This window comes from Salvelinus fontinalis, chromosome 18 (assembly GCF_029448725.1).
Source record: "Salvelinus fontinalis isolate EN_2023a chromosome 18, ASM2944872v1, whole genome shotgun sequence".
NCBI classification, from domain to species: Eukaryota; Metazoa; Chordata; class Actinopteri; order Salmoniformes; family Salmonidae; genus Salvelinus; species Salvelinus fontinalis.
In genome coordinates this window covers 18,954,258-18,977,329 of record NC_074682.1, presented here as the reverse complement: position 1 = coordinate 18,977,329, position 23,072 = coordinate 18,954,258, and the positions used below count along the sequence as shown (strand labels likewise).

Below are 23,072 nucleotides of genomic sequence, written 5' to 3'. Positions count from 1 at the left end.
GAGCTGACAAGGTACAAATCTGTCGTTCTGCCCCTGAACAGGCAGTTAACCCACTGTTCCTAGGCCGTCATTGAAAATAAGAATTTGTTCTTAACTGACTTGCCTAGTTAAATAAAGGTAAAAAAATAAATAAAAAATAAATAAATAAATAAATGCCTGACCGTAACCGTTAAATAAACACATAATAAGCGCACAACCTTCTCCTCATTCCATACAGCCCCCTCATTTGTTTCTAATAACTACCCCAAGACTAATCCCAGCCCCACCGGCTGTGCTCAACTCCAGTTTCATAAATCCATCACTCCCACACTAGTCCTCTTGGATCCCATTGGCTTAACTCTCCATTCCGCCCACGATCAAGGTGGAGGCCGAGCTGAGGTCGGGCCAAGTGGGTTTAATTCCAGCCAGCTGGGTAGTCACATTGCTGGGGAGACCCGGTGTTTGATGAGTGCCGTCTCTGTCCATGAATCCCAATGTCTTAAAATATACATTCTCCCTCCACTCTACGCCAGTGTCAACCAGGGGTTGGAACCGGTTCAAGGAACAGAAACAGAGCTGGGAATGAAAGTGATCCACACTGTTCTGGAACAGAACCGTTATTTTAAAAGCATGGAAACCGTTACGTTCCTGTCATTTTTTCTAGTCCCACAAAAAAATACAACAATGCACCTATGCAACTCCTTCAGTCCTGCCACTCAGAAACATATTCGAGAGCCTGCAAGCTGAAAATCTTAGCCAGTGTGTATGCACATGTGTAGGCTATCTGCCCTTCCCCTCTCTGAAGCTACTGTTCTGATGTTAGAAGTGTTAACCTTCCTGTTTGGCCCTGTCCAGGGGTATCATCGGATGGGGCCACAGTGTCTCCTGACCCCTCCTGTCTCAGCCTCAAGTATTTATGCTGCAGTAGTTTATGTGTCGGGGGGTTAGGGTCAGTTGGTTATATCTGGAGTACTTCTCCTGTCTTATCCGGTGTCCTGTGTGAATTTAAGTATGCTCTCTCTAATTCTCTCCTTCTCTCTTTCTTTCTCTCTCTCGGAGGACCTGAGCCCTAGGACCATGCGTCAGGACTACCGGGCATGATGACTCCTTGCTGTCCCCAGTCCACCTGGCCTTGCTGCTGTTCCAGTTTCAACTGTTCTACCCGCGGCTATGGAACCCTGACCTGTCCACCGGACGTGCTACCTGTCCCAGACCTGCTGTTTTCAACTCTCTAGAGACCGCAGGAGCGGTAGAGATACTCTTAATGATCGGCTATGAAAAGCCAACTGACATTTACTCCTGATTATTATTTGACCATGCTGGTCATTTATGAACATTTGAACATCTTGGCCATGTTCTGTTATAATCTCCACCCGGCACAGCCAGAAGAGGACTGGCCACCCCTCATAGCCTGGTTCCTCTCTAGGTTTCTTCCTAAGTTTTGGCCTTTCTAGGGAGTTTTTCCTAGCCACCGTGCTTCTACACCTGCATTGCTTGCTGTTTGGGGTTTTAGGCTGGGTCTCTGTACAGCACTTCGAGATATTAGCTGATGTACGAAGGGCTATATAAAATAAACTTCATTTGATTTGATTTAACGGATAGGCAACGATTTTTTATTAGCTACAGAAGAATGGAATTACTTTTTTTAATATAGGCCTAGTTATCAAGTTTAACATTGGATTTATTAACTACAAAAAAGGTAAGACGTGTTTTTAATTCTGATGCTGCTCTGCACCACAAGCCTGTTCACTTACTAGCTCAAGCTTCATAAAAGCCGCTCCTACTAGGTATAATTCTGTGGATCTAATTCAGATAATGCATGTCATAACAAGATGCCCACCGATTCAAGCCTGCTCCTCAACCCTCTCTCGCTCTCTCCCCACCCGTAAAATTTCAGTCACATCTTGTGCCATAGGCAACACTTGTCTGTCCATTACTCATGTAAACAACCAGCTTACCTGATCTATCCACACTGATTGGGGAAGTAATTAAATGAGCTCAGTGTAAAAAACTTGACTTCACAGGTTAAAAAAGGAACGATGTAAACCAGTACTTTTTTGGGGTCGAACTGGTTCAGAATTTTATTTTGTCTGAACAGTGGAACAGAACAACAAAATGTGTGGTTCGGTACAGAACGAAACGATTGGTAAATCATTTCGGTTCCAACCCCTGGTGTCAACTGTCTGCAGCCGAGGTTCCATCCTCACACACTCCCTCCCTCTCTTTTCCTCCCTCAATCTCTGCATCTCTCATCCGGTACTCCTTCTCTCCCACTTTCCTCCTTCCATTGCGCTTTCCCTTCCTTCCTCCCTCCCCACCCCCTTCCCAGTCTTTCTTTCTCTCTCAAAACAATTGTGGCTCAGTATAATCATCTGTCTCTTCAGAAAAAGGCTTTCATCCGTAAAAACAGACCAAACAGCAGCAACATGGACAATTTTGCCAACATGCAGGTTGACAAAGACTAGTGTTTACACTGGCGTTCTCCCTGCATCTCTCTCACTTAATCAAACAGCATGCCAGGGTGATCTGTCAGTGCAGTGTAACAAGAGCTCTTAGCCCCAAGAAAGACGCACACGCAAACGCACACACCGTTACAGCCTCTGACAGCTAAATTACTCTAGAATGCTTCAGGAGAATGTGAAATGCACGACTGCACTAGAAAGTTCCCTCCCATTCAAGAGAAGCAGCTCTGTCAACATCGCGGGGGAGATCAGACTAACTAGAACACTGGAAATGTAAAAACGCTGTGACGGTGATGTACTGAGATAGGCTTTCTTTTAGCAAAAGGTGTATACTGTACATTCCAATACAATAAACGTTTACATAACTGATGCAATGCACACATATTCCTATGACGCAGGTTGATCCCAGCTGCTGAATTCTACAGTCTAGATCTGCCCAAACCTGTTCCTGGAGAGCTACCGTAACCCTGCTGTAGATTGCCGCACCAACCCCAATTATAACCAACCAGCTAATTAGTACAACTAGCTGTTCTAGATTAGGGTTGAAAAGAAAACATACAGGCTCTCCAGAAACAGGGTTCTGTCTTACCGTCTCCGGGAATGATCCTTAGCGTGACCGTGTTCCCGGCCTCCTTGATCAGGTTGACGATATCCGAGTGGGACTTGTTGGTGATGGAGCAGCCGTTGACAGCCAGGATACGGTCTCCCACCTTCAGCTTCCCACAGCGGTCCGCAGGGCTCCCCTCAATAATACGACCTATTTTGTGGGGCATGGCCACACATGCATTTCCAGCTTTTTGCGTTTGTGTGATTCATAGTGTGTGTGATGTGACATTGTTGGTGGTGGGGGTATTGTTTGAAAAGAGAGAGAGAGAGAGAGAAGAAGAAAAAGGGACAGAGGAGGAAGAGGAGGAGAAGACAGAGAAAGGAAGACAGAAGGTTAAGGGTTAATTCACCAAAGCCACCAAGCCAAGTGCCAACAGACTGTGCCTGGAAATCTGCCCGTGAGAAATAGAAAAAGCATTGATCAAGTGAGAGGGAATGTTGAAGGAAAAATGCCTTTACATAGTCTATATGTACTGCATTCAAATTAATTAGGACTCCATACTAAATACTCAAGGTGTCACTGACCATCTCTCTCTGTCAACAGTATGTACTAGCGCTGCTCCAAAGGAAACGGTTTTCTATTTGCCTAAGTGAATCTCTCCTGACATCCCTTGTACAGCTGAAACCTAGTAATCAGGAAACTATGGCAACCTTCAGCTCTGATAAGACAGACACCTGCAGCTGCAGCCTAGATTACACACGTACAGACAACACAGACAACTTCTTCGCTAAGTACCCTCAGGTCCTCTCCTACCCACAATCCTCAGGCGGCACAAAGGCTTCTACCCTACTAGAGAATGCCTCTCATTCATTACAGAGAAATACAGCACATATCATTCCCTCTCCATCTCTATTCCTGTTCTTCATTCATGGAACTAGAAAGATGAATCAGTCTGTTTCCTCCCTCTGCTGTCAGTAACTCCAGTCAAGAACAAATCTGTGGAGCTCAACTCATTGAGTTCTGTTCCAACTAGAAGCTTTGTTGGTTTCACAGCAGAAGGATGTGTTTGTTTAACGAGCTAAGAGAGGATGGATAGATATATCTGTGTCAGAGTAATTGGGATCCATACAGATCAAATGTCATTTCTCTACACTATTGATCAATAACCAATGTGCTCCTCTTTGATATGAAGCCTGGAAGATAAACAAAATGGTACAAACTTGCCAACGCCTTCCACTTCAGTACAAGATGTGCTTTGCCTGATCGTTTGACGCCCAGCGAGTTAAGTTAAGCAGTGTTTCAGCACATCCAACCCAGAGAGACACGCTGAGGACTGGTCAGGTAGGTACAGAGGGGGCAGCGAGATCTCTCTGTAGCAGTTACAGGCAGAATACACCGCACAGCGAAAGACACCAGAGCAGACAATGGGGTATGCTGAGGGACAAGCAGAGCGGGAGGACAGTGGGAGAGGGTCTATCCATCTACAAATGATCCCACTTACAATATCACAACACTCTTCCCCTTATTAACTCATCATTATAACTGCTGCAATCAGCTCATCGGAGCCATTTAAGTAAGAGCATCTGAATTATACAGGATATTATGCAACATGCTCTTACTTGTGATCAATTATGAAAGATAGTATAAATATTACAGTTCTTTGGGCTGGGTTTCAGTGTCTCTGCTTGACAAAATGAAAGAAAATAGAAGAGGAATACCACTCGCTAGAAGATGGAAGAATGAGGATGAAAGCTACTCACCAGAAATATGGGCTATTAAGAAACTCATTTGCATAGAAGTAGGGGGACAGTACCCAGTAGTCAAAGAGTGATTAGTTACAAAAAAGATATGTTCTACTGTATATTGAGAGGAACCTTGTGTGTGTGTGTGCACAGTACATGCATATGTGCTACTGTACCTATATTTAAGTTCAGAAAGTTAGAGAAGACGGGTGTTACCAAAGGTGGTGCCAGACTCGGGTCGGGACACAGAGGAAACAATCACAAATCCGAAGCCCTCGTTCTCCCCGCGGCGGATCTCCACATCGTAGGGCTGCAGGGCAGTGTTGACCACGGTGCTACCCGAGCCCCCACCGCCCCCGCTGCCGATGCCGCTGGTGGAGCCACTGCCGGAGCTGACAGTGTTGAGGGAGTTCTGGCTGCCCTGGGGGGTCCGCTTCTCCTCGGTCAGGGAGGGGGCCTGTGTGCTGCTGTGGTGGGACGAGGCTGGGGACGGGGGCACCTCGCCCTCCCCTTTAGACCCTGAGGAGGAATTGACACAGCTACTTTACAGCAATAGCACACAGCTCATAACTCTAAAAGAACACAAAATAAAATATTTAGCTAATCAACATTGACTCCGGTGCTCCTCTCTACCCACTCAGCCTGGCGTAATGATCACACTGGTAGCAGGAAGCAGGTCTACAGGGAGCATGCTGCTCTAACAGCCACACTTTCATCTATTCCTCCCAAAAACATCTAAAGTTTCCTGATTGCATCACAACGGAAGGTTTCCTGGCATTGAGGCAGTGCTTCATACTGGGCATCATCCCTGTGACAACCATCATGCCCTCGGTCTGTGCGCTCTCATCAGTGGCTGGCAGGCAGGCTGGCGTGTGGTGTGAGCGGAAGAAGGTTGGGACCCTCTTCATCACGTTTAAGGAACTTTATTTATCCTGCTGAAGGTCAGAGTCAGGCTGGGCACGTTGAGGGCCTCTGATAAATGTTTCCCCACACACCCATGGACTTTTGAAGAGCAGCGGGGCGACCCTTCAAATAGCAGCCCTGTCCTCGGGCCCTTCGCTGCTCTGATGAAAAAAAATGGAGCCTGGAGCAGTGGATTGCTCTGATGTTTCTGCATAGACTGTTGTTGATTGTACTACTGCACAGACTGCTGCTCATCTGCTGTTTGTGCTATACGTGAATTAGGAACATTCTGAGACAGATTATCGAATTCTGTTCTACATAAGATTCTACCATGATCATTAAGCATTGTGCAGAGAAGACAGAATTACTGGTAAAATTACTGGCAGACAACCTATCAAATTACATTGTCTGATTAAAGCCAACAATACTACCACAGATTTCTCTCCATCTCTTGCTGTTGAAAGACAAGGTCACACAAATCCCTTCTGATGCTGTAGGTGTTATTTGAATGCGTTCACTGGGTAAGAGTGTCTAAGTAAAACTTCATGTCCGTGTTTAACTAGCTGCTGTGTTCCCTTACCGCCGTAGCCGGTCTTCCGTCGCACAGTGAGGTTGACGTGGCCCTGCTTGGCGGCCTGCTGCATCAGCTGTACCACAAGCTGGTGAGACTTCCCCACCACCGCCGTGCCGTCCACACAGATGAGCTCATCCCCCGAACGCAGGCGCCCGTCCTCATCCGCCGCCCCGTACTTCACTATGTGCCCTATGTAGATCTGGGGAGAGGAGGGGAGGAATGGAGGAGAAGAAGCGGCGGGAGGAGGGGAGATAATGAAAGAAAAGGAGAGGACAGAAGAGGGGGATGACAGAACAGGTTGTTGATCAATCAACAGCACGCCGTGACATAAACATGAGATATTAAAGTTTGTTGAAGAATATTCTACCTCTTAGGTAAGATCATTTTAGTACAGCACTAACGCGTGGGTCCAGCTAGAAAGCTGGCTAGTACGTCTCCTCTCCTCTTTCTCCGCTTGGCTGCACAGCCTGGTCTAAATCTCTTGTGTGTCATTATTTTCCTTCTTCAAAAGCTGTACAGACCAGCTCACAAGAACAAACAACTTGGCCTCTTTAAAAGAGAAAAAAGTGGTGGGATAGATATTCTTCTCTGATTGAGGTTGCAGCAAGGAGATGAAAGAGCAAGTGGAGCAACAGAACCGAGCTGAGACCTCAACCACCACCACACGCAGACCAACACTGCTGCTGTAGTTGATTCATCTGGCTCCAACAGAGGACTTTACAACCATCAATTAAACAGTCAAATATGGCACACAAAGATGCTAAAAATATAGAAAAATCTATGCTAAATATTTGTAATAATAAACTGAGAAGTATCATAATAAATGTCCAAGCCAAGACTAATAACTAGATACTTAGAATCTGTTGAAAGGTGTATTATTTTTCAACTGAATTTAAAATACCTATTGAGAGATTATAGATATACAGTGCATTCGGAAAGTATTCAGACCCCTTCCCTTTTTCCACATTTTGTTACGTTACAGCCTTATTCTAAAATGGTTTCAATTATTCCCCCCCCCTCAATCTACTCACAATACTCCATGATGAAAAAGCAAAAACAGGTTTTTAGAAATGTTTGCAAAATTATACATATATTAAAGAAAATAAACTTTACATAGGTACTCAGACCCTTTGCTATGAGACTCGAAATTGAGCTCAGGTGAATTCTGTTTCCATTGATCATCCTTGAGATGTTTCTACAACTTGGTGTCCATCTGTGGTAAATTCAATTGATTGGACATGATTTGGAATAGCACACACCTGTCTATATAAGGTCCCACAGTTGACAGTGCGTGTTAGAGCAAAAACCAAGCCATGAGGTCAAAGGAATTGTCTGTAGAGCTCCGAGGCACAGATCTGGGGAAGGGTACTAAAAATGTTATACAGCATTGAAGGTCCCCAAGAACACAGTGGCCTCCATCCTTCTTAAATGAAAGACGATTGGAACCACCAAGACTCTTCCTAGAGCTGTCCGCCCGACCAAACTGAGCAATCGGGGGAGAAGGGCCTTGGTCAGGGAGTTGACCAAGAACCCGATGGTCACTCTGAAAGAACTTCAGAGTTCCTCTGTGGAGATGGGAGAACCTTCCAGAAGGACAACCATCTCTGCAGCATTCCACCAATCAGGCCTTTATGGTAGAGTGGCCAGACGGAAGCCACGCCCCAGTAAAAAGGCACATGACTGCACGCTTGGAGTTTGCCAAAAGGCACCTAAAGACTCTCAGACCATGAGAAACAAGATTCTCTGGTCTGATGAAACCAAGGTTGCTCTTTGGCCTGAATGCCAAGCGTCACTTCTGGAGGAAACCTGGCACCATCCCTACGGTGAAGCATGGTGGTGGCAGCATTATGTTTTTCAGCGTCATGGACTGGGAGTCTAGTCAGGATCAAGGGAAAGATGAACGGAGCAAAGTACAGAGAGATCCTTGATGAAAACCTGCTCCAGAGTGCTCAGGACCTCAGACTGGGGCAAAGGTTCACCTTCCAATAGGACAATTACCCTAAGCACACAACCAAAACAATGCAGGAGTGGCTTCGGTACAAGTCTCTGAATGTCCTCGAGAGGCCCAGCCAGAGCCCGGACTTGAACCCGATCGAACATCTCTGGAGAGACCTGAAAATAGCTGTGCAGTGACGCTCCCCATTCAACCTGACAGAGCTTGAGAGGATCTGCAAAGAAGAATGGGAGAATCTCCCCAAATACAGATGTGCCAAACGTGTAGTGTCATACGTAAGAACTGAGTAAAGAGTCTGAATACTCATATAAATGTGATATTTCCGTTTTAATTTTTTAAAATAAATTTGCTAATATTTATGAAAACCTGTTTTTGCTTTGTCATTATGGGGTATTTTATGTAGACTGATGAGGGGGAAAAAACGATTTAATCAATTTTAGAATAAGGCTGTAATGTAACAATATGTGGAAAAAGTCAAGGAGTCTGAATAGTTTCAGAATGCACTGTATGCAGAGCAGTGATGTTAGTGTGTGGTTGAATCCTCTAACTCACTGGCTCTCCTGGCTCGTTCCCTCCCAGGATCCGGAACCCGTAGCCCGTGTCCTTTCTCCACAGGAAGATGTCCTGCTCCTGGAAATCAGGCACTGCAACCAGAAAACGAATTGATAACTACATCCTGGATCATCACATCAGAACCCACACTGTGTAACCCCTCCTCTCCCCCTTTCCTTTCAGAGGAGAACAGAGGCAGAGGACTGGAGGAGATGGAGGGTGGGAGCTGATTATGTCATTCATGGCTTTAATGAGCACAAAGCACACCTGCAGTTCCTTCTGAATCAGGCCAGTGGTCCATGCCTCACTCAGCCTCTCTACTCTACTGCACTGTTACGGCAGCCTCTACACCACACCACTGCCTCATTCTGCCTTTTCCTCTATAGCTTACCCTGAGGAATGTGTAAATATCTAATAACTTCCCATGAAAAGAAAATTATCTATTCCCAAAATACCTTCAAATCACCATTCAAAGCAAGAGAGGAGAGGGCTGTGAAATTCCCCTAAGTACCTACTTTATCAAACTTCCATATTTGGGATCTCTTTGAATACGATCCTTTTGGATGTCTTTCAAGACAAAATCCTTCTTCACTTTGTCCCATCAACCTGGGTAGGTAGGTGACAGGGACTGGGAGTCTCTCCCTAGTACTCAGCCAGGTCACCAGTATGCCAGCGTGATGCTGTATTATTGAGAAATGCCTCAGCAGTGCTGCTCCTCAGGCTCAGTCAGGAAGCCCCTATCCGAGGAGATCTGAGCAGGAGGGAAGAGGAAGAGGGTGGCAGTACTGAAGCTAGCTGTCAGAGAGGCACTAAGTTGCTACATAGTGGTGCACTGCAGCGACTGACAGCTCATGGTTCACGTAGCACTGGAGGTGGGCAGACCACAGAGAAACAGGGGTCCAAGCAACAGCCTGAAGCTGTCTGTGTCTGTGTGTGTGTCCATGCGTTCAGCCCCCCCATGGGATACACCATGTAACTATACAGACCTCCACAGCTAAAGCCACTAAGAGCCAGCAGGAGGGAGGGAGAAGGGCAAGAGGCCAGCTTGGCTGCAATCTGTTCCAGAGTCAACAGAAGAGCTCACAGTGTTGAGCTAGCCCTCTTTCTACTACACTGGGACTCAGGGTATGGCCGAGATGGGCATGTCACAGGCTAACCGTCTCAATCTTCCCGTTCACAAGGGCCCCAGCTAGGCACTTGGCAGCTTATGAGATCAATACAGCAGCTCAACTTCTAAACCACTGGCTTGGAACAGATCCATACCAAACAAAGATGATTCAATCTGCCCAGCTCAGGCTGACTCTGGAGAACAAGCAGATTAACTTCAGATCAGGAATAGGAGATGGGAAGAAAGAGTGGCTAGTATCCACTATCCAGCTAGCACCACCAAAATGGCATCTGAGCAAACATCAAGCATGGGCAGATTTCGAAGCTCATCCAACCTGCATTGCTCAGGTTTGGAAAAGGGTGGTCATGAAATGGTGCGTTTACAGCCTCAGCTCTCCCAGGCTTTGATTTCAGAATCTATTAGGTAAACGTGGCATCACAATGGTAATGAAGTCCTATTTCCTCAGAACAGGGATGTACAAGTGCTGAATAAGGCTGAGTTGACTAAACAATCCCCTATTCTTCTTCCTTGTTTCTTTAGAATTCTAGAATTCCTCTCCTCTTCTCCCCTATCCTCTCTCACCTGAGTACGGCAGTACCGTACCCAGTTCCTCTCCCTTTAGGGCCTCCAAATAATGTTACCTTGATGAAAGCAGGAGCACCAGAAAAGTTATTAGACGTTAAACCCTCTGGACCCTCCAATACTCAGAGGGCGACTGACAGCGGTTGAGAGATATTCCTGTTAATTGGGGAGGCTAGCACCCGTTAAACTCACCAGACTACCAGAGAAATATTGGAGGCACCACCACCGCAAATTATCTCCACATTTGTCTGGAGGACAGACGGAGCACCAGAGCCAACACCAAAAACAAATACTTACGCCTACTTTCATACATGCTCCTGGACTGGGCCCAGATCTTGAAGGGGTCCGGTTTCCTCTGGATGGTCCCGTCTGCCTGAGGGTCCTGGGGAGGCAGGCCGGGCAGGGGCTGGGAGGGGGGTGGGGGGGCGGCGCTCTCGCTGAATGGGGTGGCCAGGGACGGGTGCACAGGGGAGTCAGTGTGGGTACTCCGGTGGCTGGAAACACTGTGCACAGAACTGTTCTGACTGTCCTTCCTCGCTAACTGCTGTATGAGCGAGAGAGAGAATAGAAGGAGTAAGACAGGGAGAGAAAGGTGGAGGGGGAGAAGAAGGGTGGTCAGAAAGAGAGAGAGTAAGAAGGAGAGGGATAGAAGGAGTCGGAGAGAGTGGTAAAGATAAATAAATACATATTACAGAAGTCAGTCAAAAATACATACGTTTTAATCAAGGCCAGTGATGTCAACCAGAAACCCATTCTCTCACAATACCCAAGGCATAATCAAGCAGATTTGTTCATGAGATTTATTTTTGGGAAAGTGAAGAATTCAGTCAAAATTCAGTCAAAAAACAGAGCTCGGCTGACTAGAGTATATAGTCTATTCCTTTTGTTCAACACAGAGCTGAATACATTAATGGCAGACCCTATCCCCCAATGCATGAGGAGACATTCAGAGACATACAGTAACAGTGAGAAGGGTGTTAAACTGAAGAGTAATTTAATATAATTTCAACAAGCCATGACACCCACCATTTCAGATTGTTCTGAATTTGTTCCTGTAGTTAGAAGCAGATACGATTAGCATTCCTGAAACATTATTTTGTTGAAATGTAATTTGATTTTGGAGAATTAAGCTAATTGATTGCACCCAAATTGGCCTTTAAAATGGATAGGATTCAGATAATATTCAATAAATAAAGTACCCAACAACCGATTTGGACCAGACGTCCTACCAATAAGTAAGACATGAAGAATAAATGAAATGGTTGAAAGCCACGGACCCCCACGCCAATCCCACCACAACAACCAGTATAAGGCATCAGTTCTCCATGTTTAACAGTAGTACGAAGGTGTGGTTTGGATCACTGCTTCTTCATACTATGTGAATCTGCTGATGTTTCCCCTCCTGTTCTGAGAAATCGTCATTGACGTTGCTTGCATTATTTACCATAAAGAAGTGTGGAAGTAACATATTTGACCACTAGATGCCACTGTTCTTGCTATGACGCAACACTTTTTCATCCATTTTGCTGGGCTGTTTAATGTTTACTAAATAGATCATTTCCTGTGCAATGTTGGGTAGAACATTTCAAGCCAGTCCTCTATGTCTGTGCTTGCCTATTGATGCCCTTGTTTTAAATTGTGCACGGCTCATTTGTAAAAGAGTCTTCAGTCTCAATATGACTTCCCTGTCGAAATAAAGGTCAATAAAAAAGCCAATTCAGTTTGTCCTTCTCTTAGCAACCCAATGCTTTCAACCCAACTCTCCTTGCAAAGTCCAATAAGTGGCAGCTCTCTGAGAGGGCTAACCATATGGTGCAATTCTCATATGAAGACTTTTCCTACAAGCCCAAAACGTTGATGCAGAAATGGGCTAGTGGCTAAAATGTTGTAACCATGTTTCTTGGACAGAAATTAAGCGTAAGAACAAATTCAGTTTGTTCTTACGTAGACTGAATTGCTTTTATGGAGGATTTAAATTGTGAAGGTGACCACACAATGTATTTTCATCATCAGCCAAATCTATAGGTTTTCTACCCAAAGTTACCAAAGGAAATGTTGTGATCTATTTAATAAACACAAGAGACGAGCAAAACTGAGAAAATAGTGAGGCACTAAAGTATGAACAGGGTCCTCTAGTGATCAAAACATGCTACTTTATGGTAAACAATGCAAGCGACTATAATTACACACTTTTCTGTACAGGGCAAAAAACACAAAGATTCACACGGAATACGTTACATAGTATGAAGAAGCAATAATCCAAACATTGAGAACTGATACTATATTCTGATTGTCGGGGCGGGATTGGTGTGGGGGGTCTGTAGGTGGCTTTTGATTTTTTTAAATGTAATTTTTCATGTCTTTCTCATTGGTAGGAAGAAGTTTGGTCAACATCAGATGTTGGGTATGATATTTATTGAATATTAACTGAATCCTATAAATTTAAATTGCCAATTTGAGTGCAATCAATTAACCTCCTTTCTCAGAGATCTAATTATATTTCAGCAAAATAATTCAGTAATGCTAATAGCATCTGTTAATAACTACAGAACAATCTGAGCTGGTTGGTGTGGAAATCCTTTTCTTGTGCTTTTTGAGGTGGAACGACCCGGAAGGGAGAATTACATCTAGGAAGGGAAAACACAGAAGCACAAATCCACCCCCATTCTTCCCTCATACAACACAGAGAGAGCACACAGGCAGCATCTCCCCCAAGAGATAGGCTACAGGGAGAGGGTAACACAGACTGACAGTGGTCCAGTCTCTAGCAATCACGACTTCTCCATACTCTCTACATTGGGGCCAGAAATAGAAGCTAAGAAGAGCTGGACCATTCTCAGAAATCAACCCTACACTTGGACCACAAGCTTGGAATGCTTTTTCCAAGGCTGGCCTAATTTACTGATCTGTTTACCTAGAATTCATTAAGCCAGGAGAACATGAGAACATGGCATAGATAATGAAAAAAATATCCATGAGCAGGCCTGCTCTGCCTACCAATGGGTCAACATAATCAACCAGTGCAGCATTGTCATCCAGCAAAAAAAAACAGTTTCACCCAACACAACATTATTCCGACCCAGCGCACAGGTCTTTAAAGCTCTCATCAGGACCAAAACATAGCGGGAGTCCTGATAGAGAAAATCCAGCACTATTCTGGGATGCTCTACACCGACCAACATTAGCACTCCACACAGGAGTGGAGAGAGGGGTGGATGGAGGAGAATGGAAGGGAGATGTGGATGGGGGAGGTACAGATATTTTTGGTACTCACCAGCTTTGGGCTCTTCTTTGCAGGAGCCACCCCTGGGAAGCAATATCCAGATCACGACGGAGAGAAAAAAGAAAGAAAGAGAAAGAAAAAAACGTGTAAACGACATACAATAATATTTCACCTTCCCCACAGGTAAAAGACTAAGAACAAAACCCCAGCGTGAAGTAGACGGGGGACTCCAAACAGGGACTCCAAACAGGGACTCCAAACAGGGACTCCAAACAGAGACTCCAAACAGAGACTCCAATCAGAGACTCCAGCGGTGGAGCAGCGCTAGCCTGCTTGTCTCTGCTTGAATTATCTTCTCCCTCTCTTTCTCTGGCTCGTTCCCTTGCTCCCTCACATCCACCCTCCCGCGCACCGCGTTAAAGGGGGCAGCGCGATCTATCTGCATTAGCACGGCGGCTGACTGCTGCAGCGGAAGAGGGGCCAACCAAGCGCTCCGCTCGCTAGACCCTGCCTAACCCACTGTCAGAGAGAAAGATAGAGTGTGTGTGTATATGTGTGTGTGTGAGAGAGAGACAGACAGAGGGGTAGAAAGAGCGAGAGAGGGGCAGCTCTGAGCTAACTCCGCTATCGTTCCCATGGAGGAGGACTCCAAGATACTGTACATTAAATGATAGGCAACCGTCAGTTCCCCTCTTACTGAGACCATCTTTCTGCGTCCGTTCAGCACGTCGCTCGGCTGTGGAAGGCTCCAGCATCTAGAGGCAGTCACACCGCTCTTCTCCCGTCTCGATCTTTAGCGCTTGCTTTTTTCTGCCTCTCCTCTTTTTCACCCTCCCCCTCATCTCTCCACCTCGCTTTTCCCCCTCCCCTTCTCTCCCCTCCACCCACACGCTAGTAAACATACGTGCACACAGACTTTTGCGCACACACACGCGCGCGCTCACTCCGCTCTTTCCTTCCCGCTCTCATCAATCGGAGGCAGGCTCTGACAGGCAGGGCCTGCATTAGCATAAATAATATGTTCATACATTAATAGAGTCCCACACTGGCAGGAATATCATTAGAGCCTCCAACATGAACACAAACAGAGAGTAATGGGAGACTAAAATGAAAACATAGCCTAGATCTGTGTGTGTGTGTGTATAATGGTATTCAGCAGCATAAAGAAGAGAACGAGTAAAACATACATGTATTGTACTCAGTGTGTAAGAGCATGTGTGCATGCAGACAGGATTGGATGGGGTGAAGTGTCTATCTCTGAACCTGACAAAACAGGGCCAGTTTGTGTGTAAATCCATTAGGGAAATCTGGGGGATTGAGGTGGATTAGGCAGTTCTTTATGGCTCTTATCCCCTCAACATCTGTATTCAACAGCCACTGTAATGTGGTCCACAGTCCAGCTACCTTAGAGAATGTTCCCCTCTCCATCACTGCTCATCTCAACAAATCTCTTCACTCCCCTAATCCCTCTCTCCTCTTCTCCCCTACCTGCTCCCTTCCACTATAGCGCTCCCCTCTTCTCCCCTACCCGCTCCCTTCCACTATAGCGCTCTCCTCTTCTCCCCTACCTGCTCCCTTCCACTATAGCGCTCTCCTCTTCTCCCCTACCTGCTCCCTTCCACTATAGCGCTTTCCTCTTCTCCCCTACCTGCTCCCTTCCACTATAGCGCTCTCCTCTTCTCCCCTACCTGCTCCCTTCCACTATAGCGCTTTCCTCTTCTCCCCTACCTGCTCCCTTCCACTATAGCGCTCTCCTCTTCTCCCCTACCTGCTCCCTTCCACTATAGCACTCTCCTTTTCTCCCCTACCTGCTTCCTTCCACTATAGCGCTCCCCTCTTCTCCCCTACCTTCTCCCTTCCACTATAGCGCTCTCCTCTTCTCCCCTACCTGCTCCCTTCCACTATAGCGCTCTCCTCTTCTCCCCTACCTGCTTCCTTCCACTATAGCGCTCTCCTCTTCTCCCCTACCTGCTCCCTTCCACTATAGCGCTCTCCTCTTCTCCCCTACCTGCTCCCTTCCACTATAGCGCTCCCCTCTTCTCCCCTACCTGCTCCCTTCCACTATAGCGCTCCCCTCTTCTCCCCTACCTGCTCCCTTCCACTATAGCGCTCTCCTCTTCTCTCCTACCTGCTCCCTTCCACTATAGCGCTCCCCTCTTCTCCCCTACCTGCTCCCTTCCACTATAGCGCTCTCCTCTTCTCCCCTACCTGCTCCCTTCCACTATAGCGCTCTCCTCTTCTCCCCTACCTGCTCCCTTCCACTATAGCGCTCTCCTCTTCTCCCCTACCTGCTCCCTTCCACTATAGCGCTCTCCTCTTCTCCCCTACCTGCTCCCTTCCACTATAGCACTCCCCTCTTCTCCGCTACCTGCTCCCTTCCACTATAGCGCTCCCCTCTTCTCCCCTACCTGCTCCCTTCCACTATAGCGCTCCCCTCTTCTCCCCTACCTGCTCCCTTCCACTATAGCGCTCCCCTCTTCTCCCCTACCTGCTCCCTTCCACTATAGCGCTCCCCTCTTCTCCCCTACCTGCTCCCTTCCACTATAGCGCTCCCCTCTTCTCCCCTACCTGATCCCTTCTACTATAGCGCTCTCCTATTCTCCCCTACCTGCTCCCTTCCACTATAGCGCTCTCCTCTGCTCCCATACCTGCTCCCTTCCACTATAGCGCTCTCCTCTTCTCCCCTACCTGCTCCCTTCCACTATAGCGCTCTCCTCTTCTCCCCTACCTGCTCCCTTCCACTATAGCGCTCCCCTCTTCTCCCCTACCTGCTCCCTTCCACTATAGCGCTCCCCTCTTCTCCCCTACCTGATCCCTTCTACTATAGCGCTCTCCTCTTCTCCCCTACCTGCTCCCTTCCACTATAGCACTCCCCTCTTCTCCCCTACCTGCTCCCTTCCACTATAGCGCTCCCCTCTTCTCCCCTACCTGCTCCCTTCCACTATAGCGCTCCCCTCTTCTCCCCTACCTGATCCCTTCTACTATAGCGCTCTCCTCTTCTCCCCTACCTGCTCCCTTCCACTATAGCACTCCCCTCTTCTCCCCTACCTGCTCCCTTCCACTATAGCGCTCCCCTCTTCTCCCCTACCTGCTCCCTTCCACTATAGCGCTCTCCTCTTCTCCCCTACCTGCTCCCTTCCACTATAGCGCTCTCCTCTTCTTTCAGCAATTGTTATTCTCTTGGCATACCACAGCCACGCCCTACTCCACTCACCCTGAACACCATTTGACCAGCCCAGCCTCTCTGTGTTTGTGTCAGTCTCTTCTTGATTATCCTGTGTACTACGTGTCTAATCTGCCTCTGCAGTATGTTGCACGACTCCACACTGGCTACTCTGGGTGGCCATTAAACCTTCATATACTCTGCAGCAGAGCAGCCTCTCCCCTCAATCTCACCACCCCTAAACCTTCCCCCACTCTACCCACGCTATGCTCTCATCACCTCCCCAAACTTTCCTTCTCATCCTCTCTCAGCCCCTTTTCTTCACTCCTCTTCTCTCCTGTACTAACCTTCCCTCCACAGCCCTCCTCTCTCTTCTCCTCAAACGAGTCACACTACCATTTATGGTACCACCCATCTCTCTAAAAACACCAGATGATTGGGAGTAGGGGAACTGTACAGTTGCTAAGAGAGCAGCACTGAGTTTTAACAGACCTTTAGAATAATTATCAAATGTAGAGCCATCTGCCCCTCCCAGGAGTCAGACAAAGTGACAGTGCCAGAGACAGGTTAGGGGTGTCCTAAACGTGCTAGCTAGTAGCTACTTCACTTCTCACTCTGTTTCAGGAGTAGGGTGGTGCTACTGGGCATGTGCGGAGCCCTGGATCCGCCGGTGTTCTTATCGATGCAGCTTACAGCATCATCCACCCTCCATCTTTTAATTACACACAGGGGGACTAGCATGGCTGGTTCTCACACTGATGGACTGCGCAGGAGAGAGAAAACACAGGCCAGCCTTCTTTTCAAACTCAAAACACACTACTGAACATGTCTGTCACATGGATTTAGGTGACTGATCAGCAATGGTTGTTTTCATCTGAAAACGGCATACCTTCTATTTATACACTACCGCAATATGTGATTTATTCATTTGCCATTTTTGGTGATGCCATCATGCCACTTCAGTTGAAATCCTCCGCCACTGCCCTCACGTAGGCTATAGTGGTCACTAGGTTGCTAATTCCACAGAGAGAGGCCGCAGGTCAGTCTGAGAGGGCGCTGGCCACAGCGGCTGCTAAACGGAGGCTATTATTGAGGCGATTATGATGTCCAGCGGGGTGGGAGGGGGTACACTGGGCCCACGTCTTGGCCCCCCCTCCTTCATCTGGCCTCAGATGGATGGCTTCCGACAGCCCAGGCCATCTGTCACAACGGCGCCAGCAACAGGCGCACAGGGGACTGACAGATGGTCTCTTGGCAACGGTTGCCTCGGCAGGCCGGTCCAGGCTATTTCACAGTACAGACTGAGCCACATGTCATCAATGTACAAATAGGCTGTCACGGACGTGACTGTGATGACCAATGCAGATGTTTATTTACCCAGGGTAGCAAATGTATAGAAGATGGGATTGAAAGTGACATATGTGCACCCCAGTCCTGTGACCAGGAAAAGGTGACATGGAAAAGGTGCAGGCGTTAGCAACCTCACCTTTGAATCATACACCCACAGTATAGGAACACATGAGTTTCGCTACACCCGCAATATCATCTGCTAAAAATGTGTATGTGACCAATACAATTTGATTTGATAGAGGAAAGTCCCACTGCAGAGTGCTGCAGAGTATTGTCATGGAAACAAAGGAAGGCCGAGATGGCTGAGATGTACAACCCCCCCCCCCCCCGGCATGGAGGTGTGAAGAGAAGGGGGAGGAGGGGAGGTGGACTCACCTTGTCCTTGTTACGCCAGTGACTCTGGCTCATACACAAACAAGGCCCGTCGGCCAAAAGTGCAGGGGCAGAATCTGGAGGCTAAGCTGCTGGCACTCTGTTCCTCGACCATTGGATTTCTGTACAATTTCTCTGCAATGCCATTCATTATCAGCGTTGAACGTGAAGTCAGCAACATGTTATGCAAAGCATGCTTTCAGCCCTTACATGGTTCCGTAAGCCAGCCTAAGATAGATCTTTGTAGATGTTTGGCATCACCATCATCAAACCATCATCTAACTCAGTTTAGGAGTCTGAAATGGCTGATCTACTGAAGGAGTCTGCTCAATGTCTATAACAATTTCGGTAAGCTCAGACACGTTCAACGTGGCACCGTCATAAGACCTTTCTAAAAACTGAGTTTGTATGCCCTGCTAGAGCTTCCCCGGTCAACTGTAAGTGCTGTTATTGTGAAGTGGAAATGTCTAGGAGCAACAACGGATTACCCACAAAGTGGTAGGCCACACAAGCTCACAGAATGGGACCGGCGAGTGCTGAAGCGCGTACAAATCATCCTTCCTCGGTTGCAACACTCACTATTCAGTTCCAAACTGCCTCTGGAAGCAACATCAACACAATAACTGTTTGTTGGGAGCTTCATGAAATTGGTTTACATGGCCGTGCAGCCGCACATAAGCCTAAGATCACCATGTGCAATGCCAAACGTCAGCTGGAGTGGTGTAAAGCTGGCCGCCATTGGACTCTGGAGCAGTGGAAACGTGCTCCGAATCACGTTTCACCATCTGGCAGTCCAACAGATGAATCTGGGTTTGGCGGATGTCAGGAGAACGCTACCTGAACGAATGCATAGTGCCAACTGTAACGTTTGGTGGAGGAAGAATAATGGTGTGGGGCTGTTTTTCATGGGTTGGGCTAGGTCCAGTGAAGGGAAATCTTAATGCTACATCATAAAATGACATTCTAGACGATTCTGTGCTTCCAACTTTGTGGCAACAGCTTGGAGAAGTCCCTTTCCTGTTTCAGCATGACAATGCCTCGGTGCACAAAGCGAGGTCCATACAGAAATGGTTTGTGGAGATCGGTGTGGAAGAACTTGACTGGCTGGCACAAAACCCTGACCTCAACCCCATCAAACATCTTTGGGATGAATTGGAATGCCAATCACTCAACATCAGTGCCCGACATCAATAATGCTCAATAAGTCTGCAAAGCAATATTCCAACATCTAGTGGAAAGCCTTCCCAGAAGAGTGAATGCTGTTATAGCAGCAAAGGGGGGACCAACTCCATATTACTGCCTATGATTTTGGAATGAGACGTTCGACAAGCAGGTGTTCACATACTTCTGGTCATGTAATGTATCTATCTACATTAAATCAATTCCTTTTGTCTCTGGGTGGGTGTGTTCGTGTCTCTGTCAGCAGCAGAACGTCTAGAGCAGGGTGGAGATAAGTGACGTCGCCTTCCTAGCAGCACTCTGGCTTCACTTCTACAACAACCCAACACTGAGCAGAAACAACCATCTTACAAGGTGCTCTGTCTGAGAGGGACAGTCTATCATGCTCCACAGCACTTAAAGCTCCCCGTGAAGACACAGAGGAAAGATAAATATTAGCTAGAATATTACACTTGTTGGACATTGGCTTAGAGACCTTCGAACCCACTGCAGGTGTAGATTGGTCATTTCGCTTCAGCCCACTGGCAGAAAGCAACAGTGTAGTGGATGGATAGGTTATTATCAGACTGGCACACATCCTCATTCGCCATGTCAGTCTCTAACCCGGTTCATCCTCCCTCCATCCCTCACTCCGCTCCGGGGGAATGAGGAGTGCAAGGGCCCAGTCCCGCCGGGAACAACCCTGTCACCTCTGATGGATGTCTCAGAAGATGAACAGATCGACAGGGGTGTCGCTGTGCCACTCTTTCATCATCCTCCCGCCTCTGACATCCTCTCTCCTTCCTCTCCTCCTCTGAGGTGGTTGAGATGCTAAGCCTGTGGTGTATGCATCTACTGTATTGTCCACTATGCCCACCCAGCCTAACAATCAAGTGAATGGATACCTTTAAAGCACAGGAATGGGACTGACTTGGAATTATCTGGGTGGATAATGAGGGAGGCTGTGGTGCTACAGAGAGCTAGCCTAGCGCTCAGGTATTCTCCTCACAATGGCTCTGCATGGAATACAACCGATGCTGGCTGCACCACCTCTCCCATCCCCGTAGACCACTGACATTTACACCCATTCATAGGCGCACTTCAAGGAAATTCACGGGAAGTGCGTGTCTTTAGGGGCTAGAATGAATTATGTCAGTGTCATAATCAGAACGTTTCAGCAGGAAGGCAGAGAAAAGGAGCACATTAGGCAGCATAATTAGACAAATGGAGGGATGGGCATCATAATGGATTCCTTGATGGAAGCTATTAATCACACCTCCTGGCTCAAGAAGACAACAGGATGCAGAACAACAAAAGACGGGAGACACACCCACACAGGACCTTTCCTGTATCGTATACACATGATTCAGTATGGAGACTTATGCAGTGTCCACCATCACCAGTGAGAAAGAGGAGAATGAGAAGAATCCAGCGAGAATCTAGTGTTGTGCTGGGGAGTCAGTCAGCTTACTCCCAGAGAGGGGAGAGGAGCACTGTTGCATACACAGGCCTTAATGAGCTCAGTACACTGTACGCACTGAGAACCCCCGGGATTGGACCGGACGCTCGGGTGGGAATCTGTACACACTGGAATGGGGGGATGGGAAAGGAGGAGGAGGAGAGTGAGGGGGCAGATCTCTGCCAATTAGAGTTTTCCTCTGGCTCCCTGTCAAAGGCTTGTAATTGGCTGTGTGGACTGACTGGTGACACTCTCATGCCCAGAGAGAGAGAGAGAGAGAGAAATAGAGCAAGCAAGAAGGCAAATGAGGGAGAGAGGCGATGCTGATATCAGACCCCCCAATTAGCGGCCAGGCCTGAGGAGTGCAGAGCAGAGAGTAATTAATCCTCCTGTCTGCGTGGGGCAGGCAATATCTTAGCTGTCTGATCCACACACACACACAACCCCAGAGCACAGACTGAGAGCAATGATCACCGAGAGAACAGAGCTTTATGACATGTAACACCCACAGAGAACAGTGCTTTATGACATGTAGCACCCACAGAGAACAGCGCTTTATGACATGTAGCACCCACAGAGAACAGCGCTTTATGACATGTAGCACCCACAGAGAACAGCGCTTTATGACATGTAACACCCACAGAGAACAGCGCTTTATGACATGTAGCACCCACAGAGAACAGCGCTTTATGACATGTAACACCCACAGAGAACAGCGCTTTATGACATGTAACACCCACAGAGAACAGCGCTTTATGACATGTAGCACCCACTGAGAGAACAGCGCTTTATGACATGTAGCACCCACTGAGAGAACAGCGCTTTATGACATGTAGCACCCACTGAGAGAACATCGCTTTATGACATGTAGCACCCACTGAGAGAACAGTGCTTTATGACATGTAGCACCCACAGAGAACAGCGCTTTATGACATGTAACACCCACAGAGAACAGCGCTTTATGACATGTAGCACCCACTGAGAGATCGCTTTATGACATGTAGCACCCACTGAGAGAACAGTGCTTTATGACATGTAGCACCCACAGAGAACAGCGCTTTATGACATGTAGCACCCACTGAGAGAACAGCGCTTTATGACATGTAACACCCACAGAGAACAGCGCTTTATGACATGTAGCACCCACAGAGAACAGCGCTTTATGACATGTAACACCCACAGAGAACAGCGCTTTATGACATGTAGCACCCACAGAGAACAGCGCTTTATGACATGTAGCACCCACTGAGAGAACATCGCTTTATGACATGTAGCACCCACAGAGAACAGCGCTTTATGACATGTAGCACCCACAGAGAACAGTGCTTTATGACATGTAGCACCCACTGAGAGAACAGCGCTTTATGACATGTAGCACCCACTGAGAGAACAGCGCTTTATGACATGTAACACCCACTGAGAGAAGAGTGCTCAATATGAGACGAATTAAGTATGTGAACCATAGAGAAAGAGAATTGTTAATATTTGTACTACGCATACATGACACTCATGAGTCAATAGGTTCACCACATGTTTTCAAGGTAACTTGCAGAAGCAATCCTCTACTGAGTAGTCCTCTGCTTTCCAGAGAGTAGTGGCACACTCTGTACAGAGCCACAGTATGTCTCTGCTTCGCTCTAAAGACATAGACAGCAGCAGTAAAAAGTGCTTTCAAATCAGCTCTGTCTTCCATCCATGACACATTGAGGAATGATCCTCTAACTGTCCCGCCCACCCTTCTCTCCACTCTCTGGTCCAGGGAGTCTCTGTTAAACGCACAAACATTTTGTTTTATTGACAATCCATAAAAAGCGGACCATTATGGCTGTAGCGTTTTATGTGCTTGTACACAACCCCCTCAGACTAATGGTGGCCATTAATAAAGCAAGACAGGGAGAGGAACGGAGCCATTTGTGATGGCAGAGCATCCAGTCAATGTCCTGT

At 47.3% G+C, this 23,072-nt stretch overlaps 1 protein-coding gene across 7 annotated transcripts in view; it reads right to left on the bottom strand.

The window, feature by feature from the left end:
* The window catches only part of magi1b (membrane associated guanylate kinase, WW and PDZ domain containing 1b), a 197,325-nt gene that overhangs the window by 7,665 nt on the left and 166,588 nt on the right, over positions 1–23,072 (bottom strand). For 5 of the 7 annotated variants that reach the window (XM_055868483.1, XM_055868485.1, XM_055868489.1 and 2 more), the window contains exons 13-18: positions 13,678–13,709; positions 10,701–10,947; positions 8,714–8,805; positions 6,214–6,406; positions 4,947–5,249; positions 3,031–3,234 (exon numbers count right to left, since the gene is read on the bottom strand). In XM_055868483.1, coding sequence (XP_055724458.1) covers positions 3,031–3,234; positions 4,947–5,249; positions 6,214–6,406; positions 8,714–8,805; positions 10,701–10,947; positions 13,678–13,709 — 1,071 coding nt within the window. The remainder of the gene's footprint in view (positions 1–3,030; positions 3,235–4,946; positions 5,250–6,213; positions 6,407–8,713; positions 8,806–10,700; positions 10,948–13,677; positions 13,710–23,072) is intronic. The other 2 variants (XM_055868486.1, XM_055868484.1) reach the window with 2 other exon arrangements.